At 48.5% G+C, this 17,003-nt stretch overlaps 1 protein-coding gene and 1 pseudogene across 2 annotated transcripts; both read left to right on the forward strand.

Annotated features, from left to right (window-relative positions):
• LOC308396415 (uncharacterized protein) lies at window positions 1–4,057 on the forward strand. Its single transcript, XM_080881692.1, has 9 exons — window positions 1–32; window positions 148–444; window positions 534–708; window positions 802–858; window positions 954–1,099; window positions 1,226–1,309; window positions 1,402–1,586; window positions 1,716–1,961; window positions 2,052–4,057. Exons 2-9 carry the CDS (start codon window positions 158–160, stop codon window positions 2,387–2,389), a joined length of 1,518 nt encoding a protein of 505 aa, XP_080737818.1. The 5' UTR covers window positions 1–32; window positions 148–157; the 3' UTR covers window positions 2,390–4,057.
• A 492-nt stretch (window positions 4,058–4,549) lies between these two features.
• LOC308395900 (CST complex subunit CTC1-like) lies at window positions 4,550–14,763 on the forward strand (annotated as a pseudogene). The gene is made up of 25 exons (XR_013974756.1): window positions 4,550–4,862; window positions 5,095–5,179; window positions 5,559–5,658; window positions 5,734–5,956; window positions 7,010–7,239; window positions 7,316–7,445; window positions 7,517–7,815; window positions 7,896–8,018; window positions 8,105–8,334; window positions 8,455–8,599; window positions 8,673–8,875; window positions 8,948–9,117; window positions 9,204–9,318; window positions 9,464–9,869; window positions 9,969–10,058; window positions 10,376–10,513; window positions 11,505–11,551; window positions 11,690–11,775; window positions 11,947–12,082; window positions 12,358–12,426; window positions 12,500–12,662; window positions 12,865–12,920; window positions 13,027–13,183; window positions 13,891–14,011; window positions 14,085–14,763. The product of XR_013974756.1 is annotated as a CST complex subunit CTC1-like (transcript).
• Window positions 14,764–17,003: the final 2,240 nt, after the last annotated feature.

The raw sequence follows: 17,003 nt of genomic DNA on the forward strand, positions 1-17,003 counted from the left end.
CAGCAGAGGATCAACAAAGGTTCAGTTTTAAAGTAGGTACTGCTCGGTGTCCAGTGTAGCGACATAGCTAGCTTTGCATCATACCGAGACACGCTACTGGTGCTATAAAGTGATGTGCAGAGTTTGTCTCTCTCTTTGTATTTGCAGTCCAAACAACATGGAGAAAAACATTGTGTACTGCCTGCTGTGCAACAAGCCCCAGCTGTCCATTTGGAATCACCTGAGCAGAGTGTGCCTGAAAGACGGCACAGCACAGGAGAGGGAGCAAGAAGCTTCCAGAGCTAAAGCCTCCCAGAAGCTGTTTTCCAGGGAAGGTCGACTCTGGAGCGTCTCGGAGCTGCAGGAGTTTTGCAAGGATGCAACATCTTGCACCAAACTCTGCAGTCGTCTTCAGAGTCGTGGCTTTATCATCACAGACACTCCCCAAACCTTCCCAACACAGAGGTCTGATGAGCTTGTTGCCACTCTGGCTCACACATACTGCAGGACACATACGCACTTTGAACACTGTCTTACTGTCACCTTTGCAACAGCTCTGATAAGAAGGAAATCCTCGCCGTGGCCAAAAAGGACATCGAGTATTTCCACCAAAAGCTTGCAGGCGGTGATTGCATCCCCAGCGTTGCCATGACAACGTTCAGGCAGTACTGCGAGGCCATCCTGATGTTACAGCACGGACTGACAGCAGGTGCTGTTCAGGAACTTTCTGTAAGCGCCGCCAACAAAAACAGTAAATTATAAGTGATAGTTGATGGAAGTGTGCATCACCCTGAGCTCCAACACTTTGTCCCACACCCACAGGTGCAGGACTGGATGGAGCGAAGGGCAAGCTTGAGGATGACCATCCAGGAAGAAGAAGTAAGTCCTTTGTTCTCAGCAGCGACTCTCTTCCTGCTCTGTGTGGACCCTGGGAGGTGATTTATAGTTGTCATTGATGGCTCTTGTCTCTGCAGCTGTTGGAGTGCTACTTTAAGAACATCCGCCCAGTGTGCTTACAAAACCAAAGAGCTGGCAGTGACGACGGGGGCAGGTTCTTCCTGGGAGAAGGTGGGGTCCCTCTGACCAACCCAGGAGGAGATGTATGGCGCCTGAGGGCCAGGTGAGTGCTGCACACCACTGGATCCATACTGGCAAAACTTTGCCAGTGTGGTCATAGCACTCAGACACATGTGTTGCTGCGTTTGTTGGTGGATGTAGAACTGCTTCACCTTTCTAATTTGGTTAGATACCTGCGCAGCGACACTGAGGATCCTGCGGCTGGGTCAGCATCACACTCAGCAGGAGGAGTAGAAACCTCGGGACAGGCCAGGTATGCTTTTTGTTTTTATGTTACCACAAGAAAACCTGCGTTACAAGTTTCCACATCCAAACTATTGGTGGTTTCTCTCTCATTCTGTGTAGGTCCATTTCCACAAAGCGCCTACCACTCAGAGAATGGGATGCCTTCCAGCGGACCTTCCCAGTAACCCTAAATGGAGAGCCACCTTCAAAACGCCGGTGTGTACAGGCTGGTTTTCCACACTACCGAGCCCACTACAAAAGGTGGAGGGAGCTTCAGCTTAAGCAGAGAGTTCAGCACATCCTCGGTAAGCCCGTCATGCTAATGGACGCTCTGCCTCCATTATTTACAGCTCTAATATATACACATAGCTCAGCAATACTTCACATCACAGAGGTTCAAATATATATGATTGACTCAGATGGTTGATTTGCAGTATTCCTCACGCCTCGCTCTGGGACAGGGTGTGCCAGAAGAGGCAACGCCCCTCAGCGTGCAAGAGTACAGACGGCATTAGATAAGGAGACCTGGAGCACCAACAAGCCCACTGTTGATGCCGTCCTACGGGCCTGGGGTGCTCCACAGCCCAGGATCCAGGACAGCCCGTCCCTCATGTTCTCAATTTCAGAGCAGAAATGGATTGGCCTGGCTTTGAAGGACTTCGGGGAGGAAAAGGGCAAAGGTAAATGCACCTATCGTTTGGACCACACCCTCGTTTGACAGCAAGTCAACATTTCTAAAGAGCTTATGATGACTTCCTGTTTGCTCACAGGTGTCATCGCCCTGATGCCCTTCAACAAAGGAGACGTCGTCTGCGACTACCATGGGACGTGCATCACCAAAGCTGCAGGGAATCAGAGGCGGCAGTCAGGGTCTCTCTTCTTCTATAGGGACGAGTGCCACAGGGCTGATGCCACTGCGTCCCCCTGTGCCTGCCACCTGCACAAGGACTCCTATAGAAGGCACATGAACCATTGCCAAAGGAATCCAAACGTGAAGCCACAAAGGTTCACCATGAACTTCCCTGCTGGTCCTCGGGAGAGTGTGCTGTTCATCGCCCTGAGGGACATTGCGGTTGGAGAGGAGCTCCTGTGGGACTATGGAGTCTAGAGATGGCACCGTGTTTTATGTCCCATATCCTACATTTGGATTTCTGCCCACACCGACATGACTCCAATAGAGTGTATTTTATAATCAATAAAACTGTGTTTTTTAATATATTGCTGCGTTTTGTATAAGTTCAAACTCAAACTAAAGCTATTCTGTTATATATCTTTCTCAGAGGTGAAATGCCGGTTGACTCGGTCCATCCCTGATGGAGTCTCCCATAAATCCTTTGGCTGGACATTTGACTTGTCTTTATTTTTCCTTTGTTTGATGCTTTGCTTGGCTTTTGTTGTGTCTGACCTTTTCTGATTAAAAGGAAATTGAGCTCACAGGACACCATGTTGCCTCAGCTGATGCAGTCCTCTTTGCAATAATGTTTATTTCCAAAGGAATTTCTAGAAATTCAGAACAGTAAAATTCACAGAATGAATTAGAAGATAACTCTGATGTAGTTAAACTAAAATCCTCTGTGGGGGTTAGTATATAAACTCTTAACACCTAGTTAGCATGAATAAGTGTTGAACGATCAACTCCAGACAGATTTGGTATTCAACACTAAGTCAGAGTTAATGTTCCAACTCTCCAATAAGAGTTAAATTAACTTATAAAGAGACTTTAAAAGAGCTGAAATCAAATCTGACAGTCTTCATTTGGACATGTTGGATTTGCTGTGTGGTAAGGCACCTGGGCCAGATGGCTTTCTGACTTTACAAAACCTTCCCAGAAGAAAGAATAATTCCACTTTTTAACATGTATGTAGAAGCATATCACACGGAGGCTCTCCACCCACTGTGAGACAGGCAGTGAGTACTGAGAAACCTGCTAAACCTGCAGAACACTCATCATTTAGAGTCTGACGGGGGTTGACACTAAAATACTTTAAATGTTTAGCATGAAGATCAGAGCCTTGGATCCCACATTTGATTCACTTTGTACCAAAGCATCAAGGGTTTCACAATATAAGAAGGGTTCTCATATAATTCATGAGAGATGTGATGCTAACGATGCAGCTTTATTATCACTGGACGCTCGTCAGGCCTCGGACAGAATAGACTGGTCAGATTTATTTAACCTTCTCCCAAGATATGGATTTGGAAATCATTTTCTCAGATGGGTTCAACTTAACCCGTCACATTGGAGCGTTCCACTCATCAGGGGTGCCCGTTATCTCCAATGCTATTTATTCTGACTATGGAACCTCTGGTGATGACACTTACAATGAGAGCTGTACTATTTGGTTTCCAGTTAGGAGATCGAGAGCAGAGATTGGCCCTAGACCCTAGACTGGCTGTCTGTTAGCCAAGTTGCAAAATTAATGCTACAAATGGAGCTATTTAGACGATTTTCTGGCTATAAATGATTCAAAATCCTCCTCCGTCCTATTCCTGAACAAGGATGAAAGGTTATGCAAAGTTTTTATATTGAGTCACGTCCTCTGCCTCCTCCAAAAGAATCCTTTCAGAAGTTAAACGATATCTTTAATTGGTTAATTTGGAATAACAAAGGTCCTAGATGAAGACTTGGCTTGTTGTACCTGCCATATGAAAGAGGGGGTTACAATTCTCTGATCTTAAACTGTATCACTGGTCTGCACAGGTGCGCTCAGCCACGCTCTATTTTTCCACTGAGACACCTGCAGCCTGGATAAAAAGTGAACAAAAAACAGCGACAAACCTTCAGTTTGATCTGCATCTATGCTCTGCAAGCTCAAAAAATAAAATTATATATATATATATATATATTATATTATTTTATTTTAAAGTTTCCACTTGACAGAAATGTGTTTTTGTTTGAGATTCCCGAGGTTCGCACGGTGTCATCCTCCTGAAAAGGAAACACCTTGTGGCGTCAGGTGAGCTGCATAAGGTGCTGTCAGTCACATGACCCTGAGCCTCAGCAGGAAGTCTGACCCCTTCATAATAAAAGCATGTTCTTCACCTGCACTAATCAGGCTGAGAACACGCTGGGCTGGAGTCACGTGATCGACTTGTAGTTCAAACACAGCTGTTTCCTTTCCTGAGTTCTTATCACATCTCCTAAACGCATTTCCTCCACCTCACAACGTTTCTAACAAGGAAAAGTGCTTAGGAAAGGAGGTAGGAGACCACTGAGTGTATGTGAACGTGAAGGGCTTTTATTGTGAAATGCAGGGTAGGGAAAAGTTGTTCCGCACATGCGCAGTAGAGATCCTGCGTGAGCAGAGACTAGTCAGTTTAATAAGTTTGATGCTTTGTTTAAAATACAGAACAAAAGTAAACAAAGTAGGACGGTAGGGCATCATGGCGGCTTTATGAACGGTAAGAGGCGGGAACACGGGGGCGACGGTCAGAGGGAGGACATCAACAGGAGGAGGACCGGAAGCTGTTTGAAAGCCGTGAGCGGGAGTTTGTCAGCAGGGGGAGAAACCGGCACCCGGAGCGAAGACATGGACCCCCTGCAGGAGCTCCTGGACCGGGTCAAGCCCAGCACCGAGGCGGTGAGTCCCAGTCTGACCCTGTTTGCCCGAACTGAGCGATAAATAACAGTCTACGTACACGCACAGCCCTGCGTACGTAGACTGTCTGCGTCATGACGTAGGCAGAGCAGCAGCCGATCGCTGTTTCGAGCTAATTCTATAGCAGAAATCCACACAGAAAAGAGAATATAAGGATGTGAGCCTGTTCTACATTTATTATTGTGACCTCCGACCTGCTGCTTTGTTTCTTTAGGAGTCCCTGTGGTTAAAGAACATCTTCACCTCCATCTCTGAACACCTGAGTCCTGTGGTGTGTAGCTCCGCCCCCTCGCAGACAGGTGAGTTCCTGTTTGTTTGAAACAGCTGGCTGATAAATCAGCTGTACTTTAAATCCTTAATGACGATGTTCACTTATGAAACCAAATACTATTTAAACCATTATTTAAACAGTGAAAGCAGGGCTCACCTGCCCTCACAGGTGTCATCAGAGCAGTCCAGTGTGTAGATGTGAGTGTGGTTCAAAGGTCAGAGCCATGAAGGTGACCGACTGTCAGTGAGGAACAGGGAGGACTAAGAGTGTGAGGATGAAGAGCAGCTGCTTCCTCAGGTGGTCCCACCTGTTGACACACCAGCTCTGGTGTCCACTTCAGGTGTTCTCAGTGGGCGGGGCTTCAGTTGTTTATGTTTGTGTTTACCCTTTAAACTTTGTTTTCCCAGGTAACCACGGTGACCTCAGCCTCTTCGATCTGAGCATGTGTGCGGTGCAGGCGATCCAGCAGCAGATGTGTGTGGCCCACAGCTTACCTGTCAGCTACAGGTAACGCCCGCTGACATCATCGCTGTAGCAGGTCACGTGACCTGGCCTTACCGCTGTCCTCCCGTCTGTCCGCAGGCTGCTGTCCGTCTCCCAGCTCGTCTCCCAGCAGCACCTGGCCTGCGTCAGCAACCTGTCCTGGAGCACCAATCAGCAGAGAGCCTGGGCCAGGGAGGCGGAGCTCGCCGTGCCGGGTCAGAGGGCGCTGCCGAGGGTCAACCTGCTGCTGATTGGCTGTCTGAGAGAAGGCCCTGACGGAGAGTACAGGCTGACGGACGCCAGCGGCAGCGTCATGTGTGAGGTGAGTCAGAGGGGGAGGAGCCTAACCTTAACCCATGGTCCATCAGCTGGTTAGTTCTCAGGAGCTTCTTCACAGCAGCGTCACTAAACCGGATCTGGTCAGAACTGATGGTAACGAGGTCACAACAAACTGCAGGTGTTCATGTGCAACGTGAATGAAATCGAATTCCTCTTTAATTCAGCTCATTCTCTGTGCAGGGACACAAGTGCTGATAGAGTCTGGTCATCACACGCTTCTCTGCTGATGTTTACATCAGCATGAAACAAGCAAACAAGCTCAACAGCTGACTTTCATTTCTGTAACTCAGAAACATCAGGACTTGTTAAATGTGAGCTGTGTTTATATGGATTCACTTAGCTGATCGATAAGTAAGGATGTAAAGACAGAGTCTGTCAGCAAGTGAGTAACTGTGCTGGCACAGACGTGATGACAGCAGAGCTTTATAAAGATGTGGAGCCTCCTCCTCACATAAAGTATACAGATAGCATCACCTGCAGTAACCTGACAGATTACAGTCAGACAGCTGCAGCAGGCTCAGTGTGGTCCTAGCATCACCGCACGGATTAATGACTCACAGTACTTGAAATGTGCAATTCCCTTGTGTTCTTATTGCTATTTATTCTATTCTTCCCTTTTCTATACTCTGTATTTGTATATGTGTATATTTCTGCTCACCTTCTGTAACTTCTGTCGGTGCTGGGCTGTTGGAAACCGAATTTCCTGGAGGAACGCAGCCGAGGGATCAATAAAGTTTCATCTGATCTAATCTGATCTGATCTGATCTAATCTAATCTAATCTAATCTAATCTGATCTGATCTGATCTGATCTAATCTAATCTAATCTAATCTAATCTAATCTAATCTAATCTAATCTGATCTGATCTGATCTGATCTGATCTGATCTGATCTAATCTGATCTACTGCAGCTATAAAACAAACGGCATCACTGCAGATCAGAGCTGATGAAGCTGTCATCATCAGTACAGGCTTCCAGCATCCACCCAGGACACACTCCGCCACTCTCTCACCCGCGTCTCTCTCTCCCTCATCCAGTGCCTGTCTCTCTCGCCCCTGTGGCTCGATCGTCCCGTTTTCCTCCCTCACTGGAACTACATCCCCCACAATGCATCGGGCCAGGAAGAGGCCGCAGGCTTCTTGGAGCTGATTGGCTCCCCTGTCCTGTTGTGTCCTGGTGCTGAGCAGGGATTGGCTGCTGCTCCTGGAAGGGTGGAGCTAAGCGGAGCGGTGGGAGTCGGAGAGGCCGGCAGGCTGCTGAGGCACAGGTGGGTCACATGACCTCTGAACTGCAGCGGAGTTTCTGAGCAGTGTGTGTGACAGATGTGTGTGTGTGTGCTCCAGGGTCAAAGGTCAGCGGCTGAGCGTGTTCGGAGAGGTGGGCTCAGTCTGCCCTCTGCTGGCCGTGGCAGGAACGACCTTCTTTTGCTTCACGCTGACGGATGAGTCGCGCTCGCTGCCCGTGCTCGTACAGGTACCAGCTCTCTGAGGATGATGATGGTGAGGAGGGATGATGAAGCTCAGTGTGTGTGTGTGTGTGTGCAGGACAGCAGCCGGCTCAGCTGGATCCAGCGTGTGTGTGTGTCGGGCAGAGCGTGTGTGTGACAGCTCTACGTGTGTGTGCGCTACGAGGCTGGAGAGGAAACAACATCCTGTGTGTGACGAAGCGCTCCGAGCTGCACGCCGACTACACGCACACACAGGAACACACACAGGAACACACACACTCTGAGTCCCTGCTGTCACAGCCTGCTGAGGACGACTGCGAGGAGGCGGAGCATGAGGAGGTGGAGCTGGACCAATCAGCTGTGAGGATAAAGCAATCCAAAGTCATCAGCTACCAGGTGAGAGTGCTGTGAGCTCTGATTGGCTACCACAGGTTTGTACCTGTGTGCTGATTACTCAGCCTCCTCTGCTGTGATAGGGCACGGTGACTGAGGTTGTGAGTGAGGGGGCGGGGCTCTACGTGCTGGATGGGAAGGTGGGTCTGTGCGTGGCCTATCAGCCGGCGGCGAAGAGGAAGCTGAGGGCGGGAGACAGAGTGGAGGTGAGTCACATGATGTGACATCATCATGCCCGTTTGTGTTCGTGGCAGCCACGACTAATAAAGTTTGATGGTTCCTCCTCCTGCAGTTGCATCACGCCCACTTCCTGTACCGGCCCTGCCCGGACTTCCCTCCCAGCATGCTTTGCACCTGCCTGCGCTCCAGCCTGAGGGTGACGGCCTTCAGCAGGGCGGGAGGCTCGCCACCCGACAACCGCTGCCCGGGAGATGGGGCGTTACCACGGTTACTGCTGCAGAGAAACACAGATGTGTCCGATTACCTGTGGACCTGTCACCTAAGCTCGCAGCTGGCACACAGGTGAGGCTCCACCCACCACCACCTGTCCACAGTCAGAGACAGCAGAGCCTAACCTTTGTCCTCCTGTCCTCCGCTGGCTCTGGCTTGTTTCCTGGTCCTGGTTCTGGTCTTGGTCCTCAGTCTGGTCCAAGGTGTGTGGAGGCAGCAGTGTGTGTGCTTGCTGTCCTGGAGGCTGATGGAGACTCTGAGCAGAGCTGGAGGACGAGGACGCAGAGACATCTACGCTGAGATGCTGGACGAGCCTCACACCTGTCCTGTGACGCAGGTAGGTCCCACTCTCACCTGTCTTCCTTACAGGTGAGTGTGGAGCATGCTCAGTGTGCTCTGTGTCCCTGCAGTACAGCGTGTCCTCGGCGGTCCGGCAGTACCTCGGTGTGTCGGAGCTCCTGGAGTCCCTGCAGACTGGCTGCTGGTCTTCGGCCCCTCTGAGCTCTCTGCTGCCCCCTGATGGCTCCAACCTGACCTCCGCCCAGATCAACGGGTTCCTGTCCTGGTCTTGCAGGACTCTGTCCTCCGAGCCTCGGGGTGGAGACGCTGTCAGGTAAGGTGACAGCAGCTCCCACATGAAGTCGTGTGATTACGTACCAATGGTTTTTGCCGGTTTGTGTGTCAGGCAGCGCCCCCTGCTGCTGGTCGGCGTGCTGGAGCTGCCGTCACAGACGTCTGAGTTCAAACACTCGATGCAGCTCAGAGACGCCGCGGGAGCTGCAGCCTGCGTGCTGACGGAGAGCAGCGAGGAGGAGGAGGGAGCGCAGAGGGCGGTCTTTAACAGCGCCTGGATCGGTACAATGCACGCACACAGACACACACACAGGGACACACAGCTTTATTCTTTAATGTGTGTGTGTGTGTGTGTGTGTGTGCTGCAGGTTGTCTGGTGGGTGTGGTGCAGTTCACCATGGTGACAGAGAGATTCCTCCAATCAGATTTCCCCTCCTACCAACACCTGGACCAGGACAGGTTCATCACACACAAACACTGCAGGTACACACACACACACAACCTGCAGCATGCTGACTGCTCATTGGTCCATTCTGTGATGTAGGAGGGCGTCTGATTGGTTCAGGGTGTGAGCTTCCTTCCTGGTTGTAAACATTATGAGTTAAATAAAGCTGGGTTCAATTCACAGGGTTTACCTGCAGTTCTCTCTGGACCACCTGCACATCCTGAGTCCATCTGTTGCCATGGAGACACACCTGAGACACAAGGGGGAGGAGCCAGGAGGGGATGTCACTGCCAGGAAGCAGACAGTAGAAGAAGAAGAAGAGACTGCTGGGAGTAAGAGGAGGAGAAGAGAAGAAGAAGAAGCCAACTCCGGCAACCCCTGGCCCTGTGTCTCCATGGTGATCAGGGTGGAGCAGAAGGAGGGTGTGTCCTGGAGGAATACAGGGGCGGAGGCAGAGGATCAGGAGGCAGGGCTGAGACTGTGCTTCTCAGTGAAAGCTGCTGTGATTGGTCCAGTGGTCAGCTGGAGGCGGGACCCAAAGAATGAGCCAATGACAGAGAAAGAAAGTGAACAAAAGCAGGAGAGACAGGTGAGAGACGCACCTGTGTGTGTTTACCTGAGCTCACCTGGATACACAGTTACGTGTGTGTGTGTGTGTGTGTGTGTGTGTGTGTGTGTGTGTGTGCAGGTGGTGCTGGTGTTCTCAGGTGTGTGTACGCGGTGGTTTCCTGTCCTCCAGCCTGGATGTTTCTACAGACTCATCGCCGCTAACACTCAGGTATCAACCCAGCTTTGATGATGTCACTAAGGGGCGTGGTCAGAGGTTGGCCTCATCAGTCTCTGCTCTCTGATATTAGTACACATGAACACGTTTTTCAGCTTTAACTGTAGTTGTTCACACACTGAGGTTAATTATGGAGTTCCACAGGGTTCAGTGCTTGGACCAGTTCTGTTTACATGCTTCCCTTAGGCAGCATCATCAAAACACAGCTTACATTTTTACTGCTATGCAGATGACTCCCACCATTCCTGTTTGTGGGGCGTTGATCTGACCTGAATCCTTGCAGCTGATTGGCCCATGTGTCTGTCAATCAGGATCCCAGTGTTCTGATTGGCTGTGGAGTTTCTGAGCGCAGTGGGGTGGATCTCCACGCTGAGTCGACCCTACAAGTCAGACGTGGTTGGAGATTCCACACTCTGACACGCCCACTGCTGCTGCCCACCTGCAGACAGGTAACACTCGGTTTGCTCCCCGTCTTCCTCCAGGACCCTTAAACTTTTTTTTTAGAGATTGACAGACCATGTGACTTTCACGCATTGCATTGTGGGTACAAGTGGCAACAAAATCAAAACACTGCATTAAGCGCTAGCATTTCCAGCACTTTGGGGGCCATTTACCGTTTATTTAGCTGTTGTTAAATATTTTATCTCCTGTACAGGCCAACACAATCTGTTTGTCGTTTCAGGTTGTAGTGTTACACAACATTTTCAGATCTAATATAAATAAAATGAGTGTTTCGTAATTCATTCAATTTATTGTCTTTATTTATAACTGGCATCATTGTTTCATTCTATTATAGAATCTTACAAGAAAGAGGCAACATTGTAAAAATCCATCAGCTTTATTAGCTGCTTCCTGAAAAACAAATCAACAATGCAAAGAAAAAAAACTTTGCTAACAACAAACTGGAAAACAGTTATTCATCACTTGCTTGCTTCAGTACAACCCTTGGGCACATATATGCGGACGTTTCGTGGCTGTTTCGATCTCGCTCTCTCTCTTAACCAATCAGATCTGGCTGTGGTAGCAGCTTTAAACTCGGTGTGACCCAGGCTGATAGAGGCGCCCAGTCTGGATCACATTCCTGCATTTTGTTTCTGGTTTTCCTACAAAACACAACAAAGATTAGCCCGCAAAGCCACAGTGAACAAAGCAGCATAGCAACGAATTCAATTCAAATCAATATAAGACTTATTTGTAACCTACATCATCAATCATGTTGTGATAAATTACGTAATAACTACAACAGAAGACTTAATAATACAACACAGTTAATAATACAGCAGCTTCTTGCCATTTTTGTGTTTCTTTTTATTACTGTGTGACTGTTTTCGTGTGAAAGCCTGCGTGCGCTAGTACCGCTTGCCACTCGTTCCCACAATCCTTTGCGGTTTTACCCCTGAATGACGTCACATTTCCCATCTCTATTCTCTGTGTTTTCAGGCCGTCCCACCCACAGTCTTGTCCGTCTCAGAGGTCTTAGACTGCAGGTAAACTGCTCGTCCCTCACTGAGTCGCCCCCTGTGGCCATCCGAGGAACTGCAGCTGCAGCCTGCTTTAAACTCTTACTGGTGTGTGTGTGTGTGTGTGTGTGTGTGTGTGTGTTTGTGTGTGTGTGTGTGTCTCAGCTCAGAGCTGGTGTGTTTTCAGGGTGTGGTGTCTGAAAGGATCAGTGTGAACAACAGGACCGCCCACTCTGGACACACACACTCAGGTACAAACACACAGGTGGTTTGTGTATCAGGCTTTTCTGCTGTGAAGTTGTAACATGGGGGTCTATGGGGGCGACTCACTGCTGCCTCTGCTGGACACTAGAGGAACTGCAGGCATCAGTGCTTCAGGTCTGAGTCTCAGGTCTGACTGTTAGCTGAATGTGTGTGTGCAGGTGTGCGTCTCACTCTTTGTGACCAAGCTGGGAGGAGTCTGCAGGTGTACCTGGACTTAAGCCACACCCCCTACCCACCTGGCCTGTTGCCGGGTAACACTCTGCTGTTGTCTGGTTTCCAGAGGAGGCTGTCCAGGTGAGACACACATAGACAGGCTTATAAAAGTTTGGACTCTTTATTTGGACTCATTTCCAACAATGTCAGCCCCAATAAAGTTCTGGATCATCTTGCATCAATAGGCTGCTGGTTTTCTTTACTGGTTTCAGGTGTTACCAGCAAAATAGTTGTTTGATCATCTGGAATGTAGCCAGATTTATTTATTTAGACAGAGATCTTGACCCCCCAATGTTCAATACAAAGTCACGCCCATGGTTACGTACCTGTGCGGTTTACCTGTGTGTGTGTTTCAGGACAGGAAGTGTGTACTGCACGTACTTACCTGTCAGCTCCATAACTGTGGTCTCCCTGGGAGACACCAGGTAAGTTTACAGGTAAAGTCTGGTTCACGTGTTTGTCGTGCTGTTGTTTATTTGTTTGTTTGGTTTCTATCAGCTCGGCCCAGCCTCCTCCTCCTGCTCCCATCATGCACCTGGGTGAGTGGGCTCTGAGCAGCAAGCAGAGGTGCGCTGTGGGACAGGTCAAAGGTCACGTGGTGTGTTTCCTGTTCCTGCAACTGCAGTGGAGCTGCTCGCTGTGTGGCAGCGTGTACACACAGGTACTGCATAAAATACACACAGTGTGTACAGGATGTGTTTAGTGTCAGTTTCTCGGGTGCAGTGAAAGTACTCAGAGTGCTTCATGTGTTGTTAGCGTGTTGGTGGCGTGTTAGTGTTGGTGCAGTAAGTAAAGTGTCGTTTTGGAGGAAACTGCTCACGATTTCAGGTGTGTGTGTTTACCTGTTGCTCTCTCTCTCTCAGGGCTGCAGCAGCTCTCAGTGTCACTCGACCTCGTCAGTGTTTCAGTCCAAAGCAAAGTAAGAGCAGCTTCCTGTTGAGCTCACCTGCTGATACGTGTTAATCACCTGGATGAGTCAGGTGACAGTCACATGATCAAACCATGTGGCTCTGCTCTTCGATCAGGCTGGTGATCGATGACGGGACAGGTGAGGCTCACGTCTGGTTCTCAGCTGCTCTGGTTCCTGCTCTGCTGGGATTGGCTGATGCTCAGTGGGAGGGGCTTCAGAGAGCACTCAGGGTCAGAGGTCACATCAGAGTCTTCCCTCGTGGGCAGAGCCAGGTCAGTAGCACCTGTCAGGTGTATATGTTAACCTGTCACAGGTGAGTCATGTGCTCATCGTCGTCTTTAAACTTTATTTTGTCTTTAAAATTTAAGATGAGGCTTTAACTGTGAAAGGGCACATCCTGTTTGCATCCTGGTAACAGCTCCGTCTGCTCACACCTTACTGCTGAACTGGTTTGGGGGCGTGGCCACTTCCACCTTTAAAAGTCTGTAGGTGTGACGGACCCACGCTGGGCTCACGTGAACAGGAGGGAGGGGCCTTACAGCCGTGTGTTTCAGCGAGACTCAGGTCGTGCCCCTGACTCCACCCACTCGACCTGATGAAGCAGCAGGTGGTGTAGTTCTGAGGGTAATCAGGGCTGACTGTGAACGCCACACCTCCCACATGGAGGGTGGAGACCACAGGGGAGGGGCAGGACAGCGAGAGGCATTTAGGACTCGGGTCACACCAGGAGAACCCACAGGGCCCCTCCACCCACAGGTGGAGCTGTGTTAAAAGACCCTGCAGACTGAAACGTCCTGTGGTCAGAGGAGGTGAAACGAGAAGAAGATGCAGCTACAACCCAAAGAACAGCGTCCACACAGTGAAGCACGGTGGGGACGCTGTGGGGGGGCCACCACAGAGAGAAACAGGCGTCCTGCAGGACGTTTCCACAGGGCCGAGCCGTGAGTCTGCAGAGACATAACCTCTGTGTCTGTCTCAGGTGTGTGACGGGGACGCTGACGACTTCCTCCTCCACTTCCTGTTGTGTCTGTGCAGCAGTGATGTCATGATTCGGCCGCTCAGCCTCACCTGCAGGAAACACACCAACCAGAGACCAGAAGGTAACCCCACCCTCACACACCACCCTCACCACCCTGACTGCAACCTTCAGAGTCGTGTGTGTGTGTGTTTCAGAGGTGAGGAGGTTCACTCGAGGAGACAGAGAGTTCCTGACCAGACTGGCTCCTCCCCTTCAGCTCACCTGTCTGCACCTCCACCCTGACTGAGCTCCACCTGCTTCGTTCTGACTTCATCTGTTCTACGTGTTCGTACAAATAAAACTTTATAGTTCCTCCTCCTGTCACACGGTATCTCACCTTCACTGACCCTGACGCTGGTGATCAGGGTCAGAGGTCACACGAAGCTCTCTGGGTTTAACAGGTCATGTGACCCTTCTACAGGAAGTGATCCCTGTGAGTGGCGCCCACATCGGAGACGTTCTCAGATGGTGATTCATGAAACCTAATTGGTAAAACTAAACACTGAACGTGTTTCGGTTTGTTTACAGAGGTCAGACGGTGAAAGCTTCAGCCTGACCAGGAAAGAATCAGTCCTCTTTAAATCACACTTACTTTAAATGAATTCCTCCTCACCTTCATGTGTTTTGTATTATTGCATCTTATACTGAAAGAGTTCATCCATCGACACATTTGAATCCTGCAACATTTCACCGTGTCAGTTTGTCATGAATTGGACTATTTTAGGATTTCAGTTCATCTTTCCAATAAAGCTGGCAGCTCTGAAACAGCTGTTCTCTCTGAGGCTGTTTTGCATGTAAATAAAAGTGAAATAATTAAATGTTCTGTGAACAGACCGTCCAGTGGAGCTCCTCAGGGCTCTGTGCTTTCACCACTTTGTTTTCTATGCTAATGAGTGTCAGAGCACGTCAGCATCAGTCCTTCAACATGGTCACAGCCTCTGATGAAGGTGTTCAAATGTGGCTTTTAATCCAGGTTTACACTTAAACAGTCTCCATGAAACGGGCCTCTGCCCTCATTCATCCTGGAGATCACTCGTCTAAACCAACCAACATAAAGAACGTGATGTTTTCAAAGCGAACACGTACACACAGTTGTTATGGATACGATTAAATGTAGGAGCGATGATTCGTGAAATCCTACATGTGTGTTCTAACATGCTTTAATGATGGCATGAGCTGACAATGAATAACATAAAGTTAATAGTTAATCTGCAACAAAACTTTTTCACCACTTCAGTTTTTGGTCTTTTCCACATACGGTTGTTGTTGTCATGGAAACAGAAACCAATCGGGCCTTGGATGGACGTCGGGAGTTCTTAACAGCAGCTCGTTGTTCATTCTGATGTTGTTTTTTAATTATATTTTATATTTAATATCATATATTGGCCTTTTTCAGCTTTATCTGAAGGGCCACAGGTCAGACTCCAGCTGGGCCTGCCGCTCTCAGCCTCACTCTGAGGAAGCCCACAGTCTGTCACAGTGGAAACTACACCGGGGGACCCCATCCTTGGGGTGGACCCATTTTTGTTGTAGCGTGTTTTGGGGTTTAAAAGCCACAGAGACGCGGTGCGTAGAAAAAATGCATTTCAGCTGTGCTGATGCTCCTGACACGTTGGAACGTTGGGTTGTGTTGCGTGGTTGAGAGGAGGCGGCAAAACACCTAGCAGGCTAGTCGGAAGAACACACACCCACGCTGGTATCGGTAATCCACGGTGGTTCTTTAATACGCCTTCTTCAACAACCATATAAAAGCCCGGCTGAACGGCTGCGGCTCAACAACATAACGCCCAGCGTTCATACAACCCAAGCGTTGCAAACAAAACAAGAAGAAAACATAAATCCGTCCCTCGTTAAGCAGAAGCGTGCAGGCACGTGTCCTCATAATCCCAGAGAGAGAGAGCAGCGGCACAAACTGATGACACCATCAACCCTCGACTTGGGTGTCTTAAAGGGACACCACACCATAGTGGCTGTCACAACGTATAAGACTGGGGAAACCTGCATTCAGCTGGACCTGAAAAACACTATGTCCAGATAAACACAATCAACTTTTGGAGAAAAATAAAAGATTCTTCATCAGACTAACAACTAAAAACATGACACTCACCTTAACAGTGTGGGCTACATCAAATATATTCAAGACCGACAACAACACTTCTCACTGCTGCTAATTTTAACAAAACTAAACAAAAAGTAGAAAAAGGCAATTCACCAAGTCTTGAAAAGTAAAACTGAAAAATAGAAACACAGAATAAAATAAAACATCCATCCAGATCTTTACCACCAACAACATAAAATCTATCTTGATTAAATGGCCAAATTCTCCAATAAATTAGCAATAATAAAGTAAGAAAAAATAAGACATTCAATTTATGGACGCTCAAATTAACAGAGCGACATTAAATGCACCTCATTGCCTGCCGTAGCGTTCTTCGCAGCTGCACTTCACCTCAAAGGTCGGTTAATACATCGGATTGAACTTAACCAAAGTCCAATTAAAGGAAAATAAATGTTTCTAACAAATACAATGAAGAAGATTAAAATAATTCACTGTCAGTTACTGTCGCTGTGAGTTTGACGAGGTCAGCTGCTTCATTTGGTTCTGCCTAAAGTTCTCTCAGTGATCCAGTGTTTATATGATAAGATACGTGTTTAATGCAGAGAGTTGGAATTACAAGTTGGTAAGAAGCTTTTTAACAAAGGTTTGATTTAAGCTTTAAGTTCAAAGGTGAAAGAAATTTCACGTTTGATGAAGGAAGATCAAGGCTAACAAGGACATAGGTCAAAGGTCAAAATAAGGTAAGGTGAGAAAATATAATAGATATATATAATCAATCAATAAGGTGAAAATATCAGATAAAAGGGTTTTTTTGGTTATAAGGAATAAAGAGGTCAAAGGTCAAAACAAGAGACACTGGTAGAGACCTCAAATCATTGTTACTGAAGAAGGAGGAGTTCTTTAACAGTACGACATTGATAGAGTTTGTTTGTGTGTTTGAGAGTTCAGACTGAAAGGGAGCGCACAATCGTGTGTGTGTCTGCAGCTGTTGTGTTGTTGCTGCATCGTTGCCTCA

This window comes from Rhamphochromis sp. 'chilingali' (genome assembly GCF_963969265.1).
Source record: "Rhamphochromis sp. 'chilingali' genome assembly, chromosome: 1".
NCBI classification, from domain to species: Eukaryota; Metazoa; Chordata; class Actinopteri; order Cichliformes; family Cichlidae; genus Rhamphochromis; species Rhamphochromis sp. 'chilingali'.

What these genes read in the sequence shown, in the direction of transcription:
- LOC308396415 (XM_080881692.1), top strand. Translation starts at nt 158, where the DNA reads ATGGAGAAAAACATTGTGTACTGCCTGCTGTGCAACAAGCCCCAGCTG. An exon ending in CAAACCTTCCCAACACAGAG is followed by an intron (nt 445 to 533) that starts GTCTGATGAGCT and finishes CCTTTGCAACAG; the next exon opens with CTCTGATAAGAAGGAAATCC. An exon ending in GTGCTGTTCAGGAACTTTCT is followed by an intron (nt 709 to 801) that starts GTAAGCGCCGCC and finishes CCACACCCACAG; the next exon opens with GTGCAGGACTGGATGGAGCG.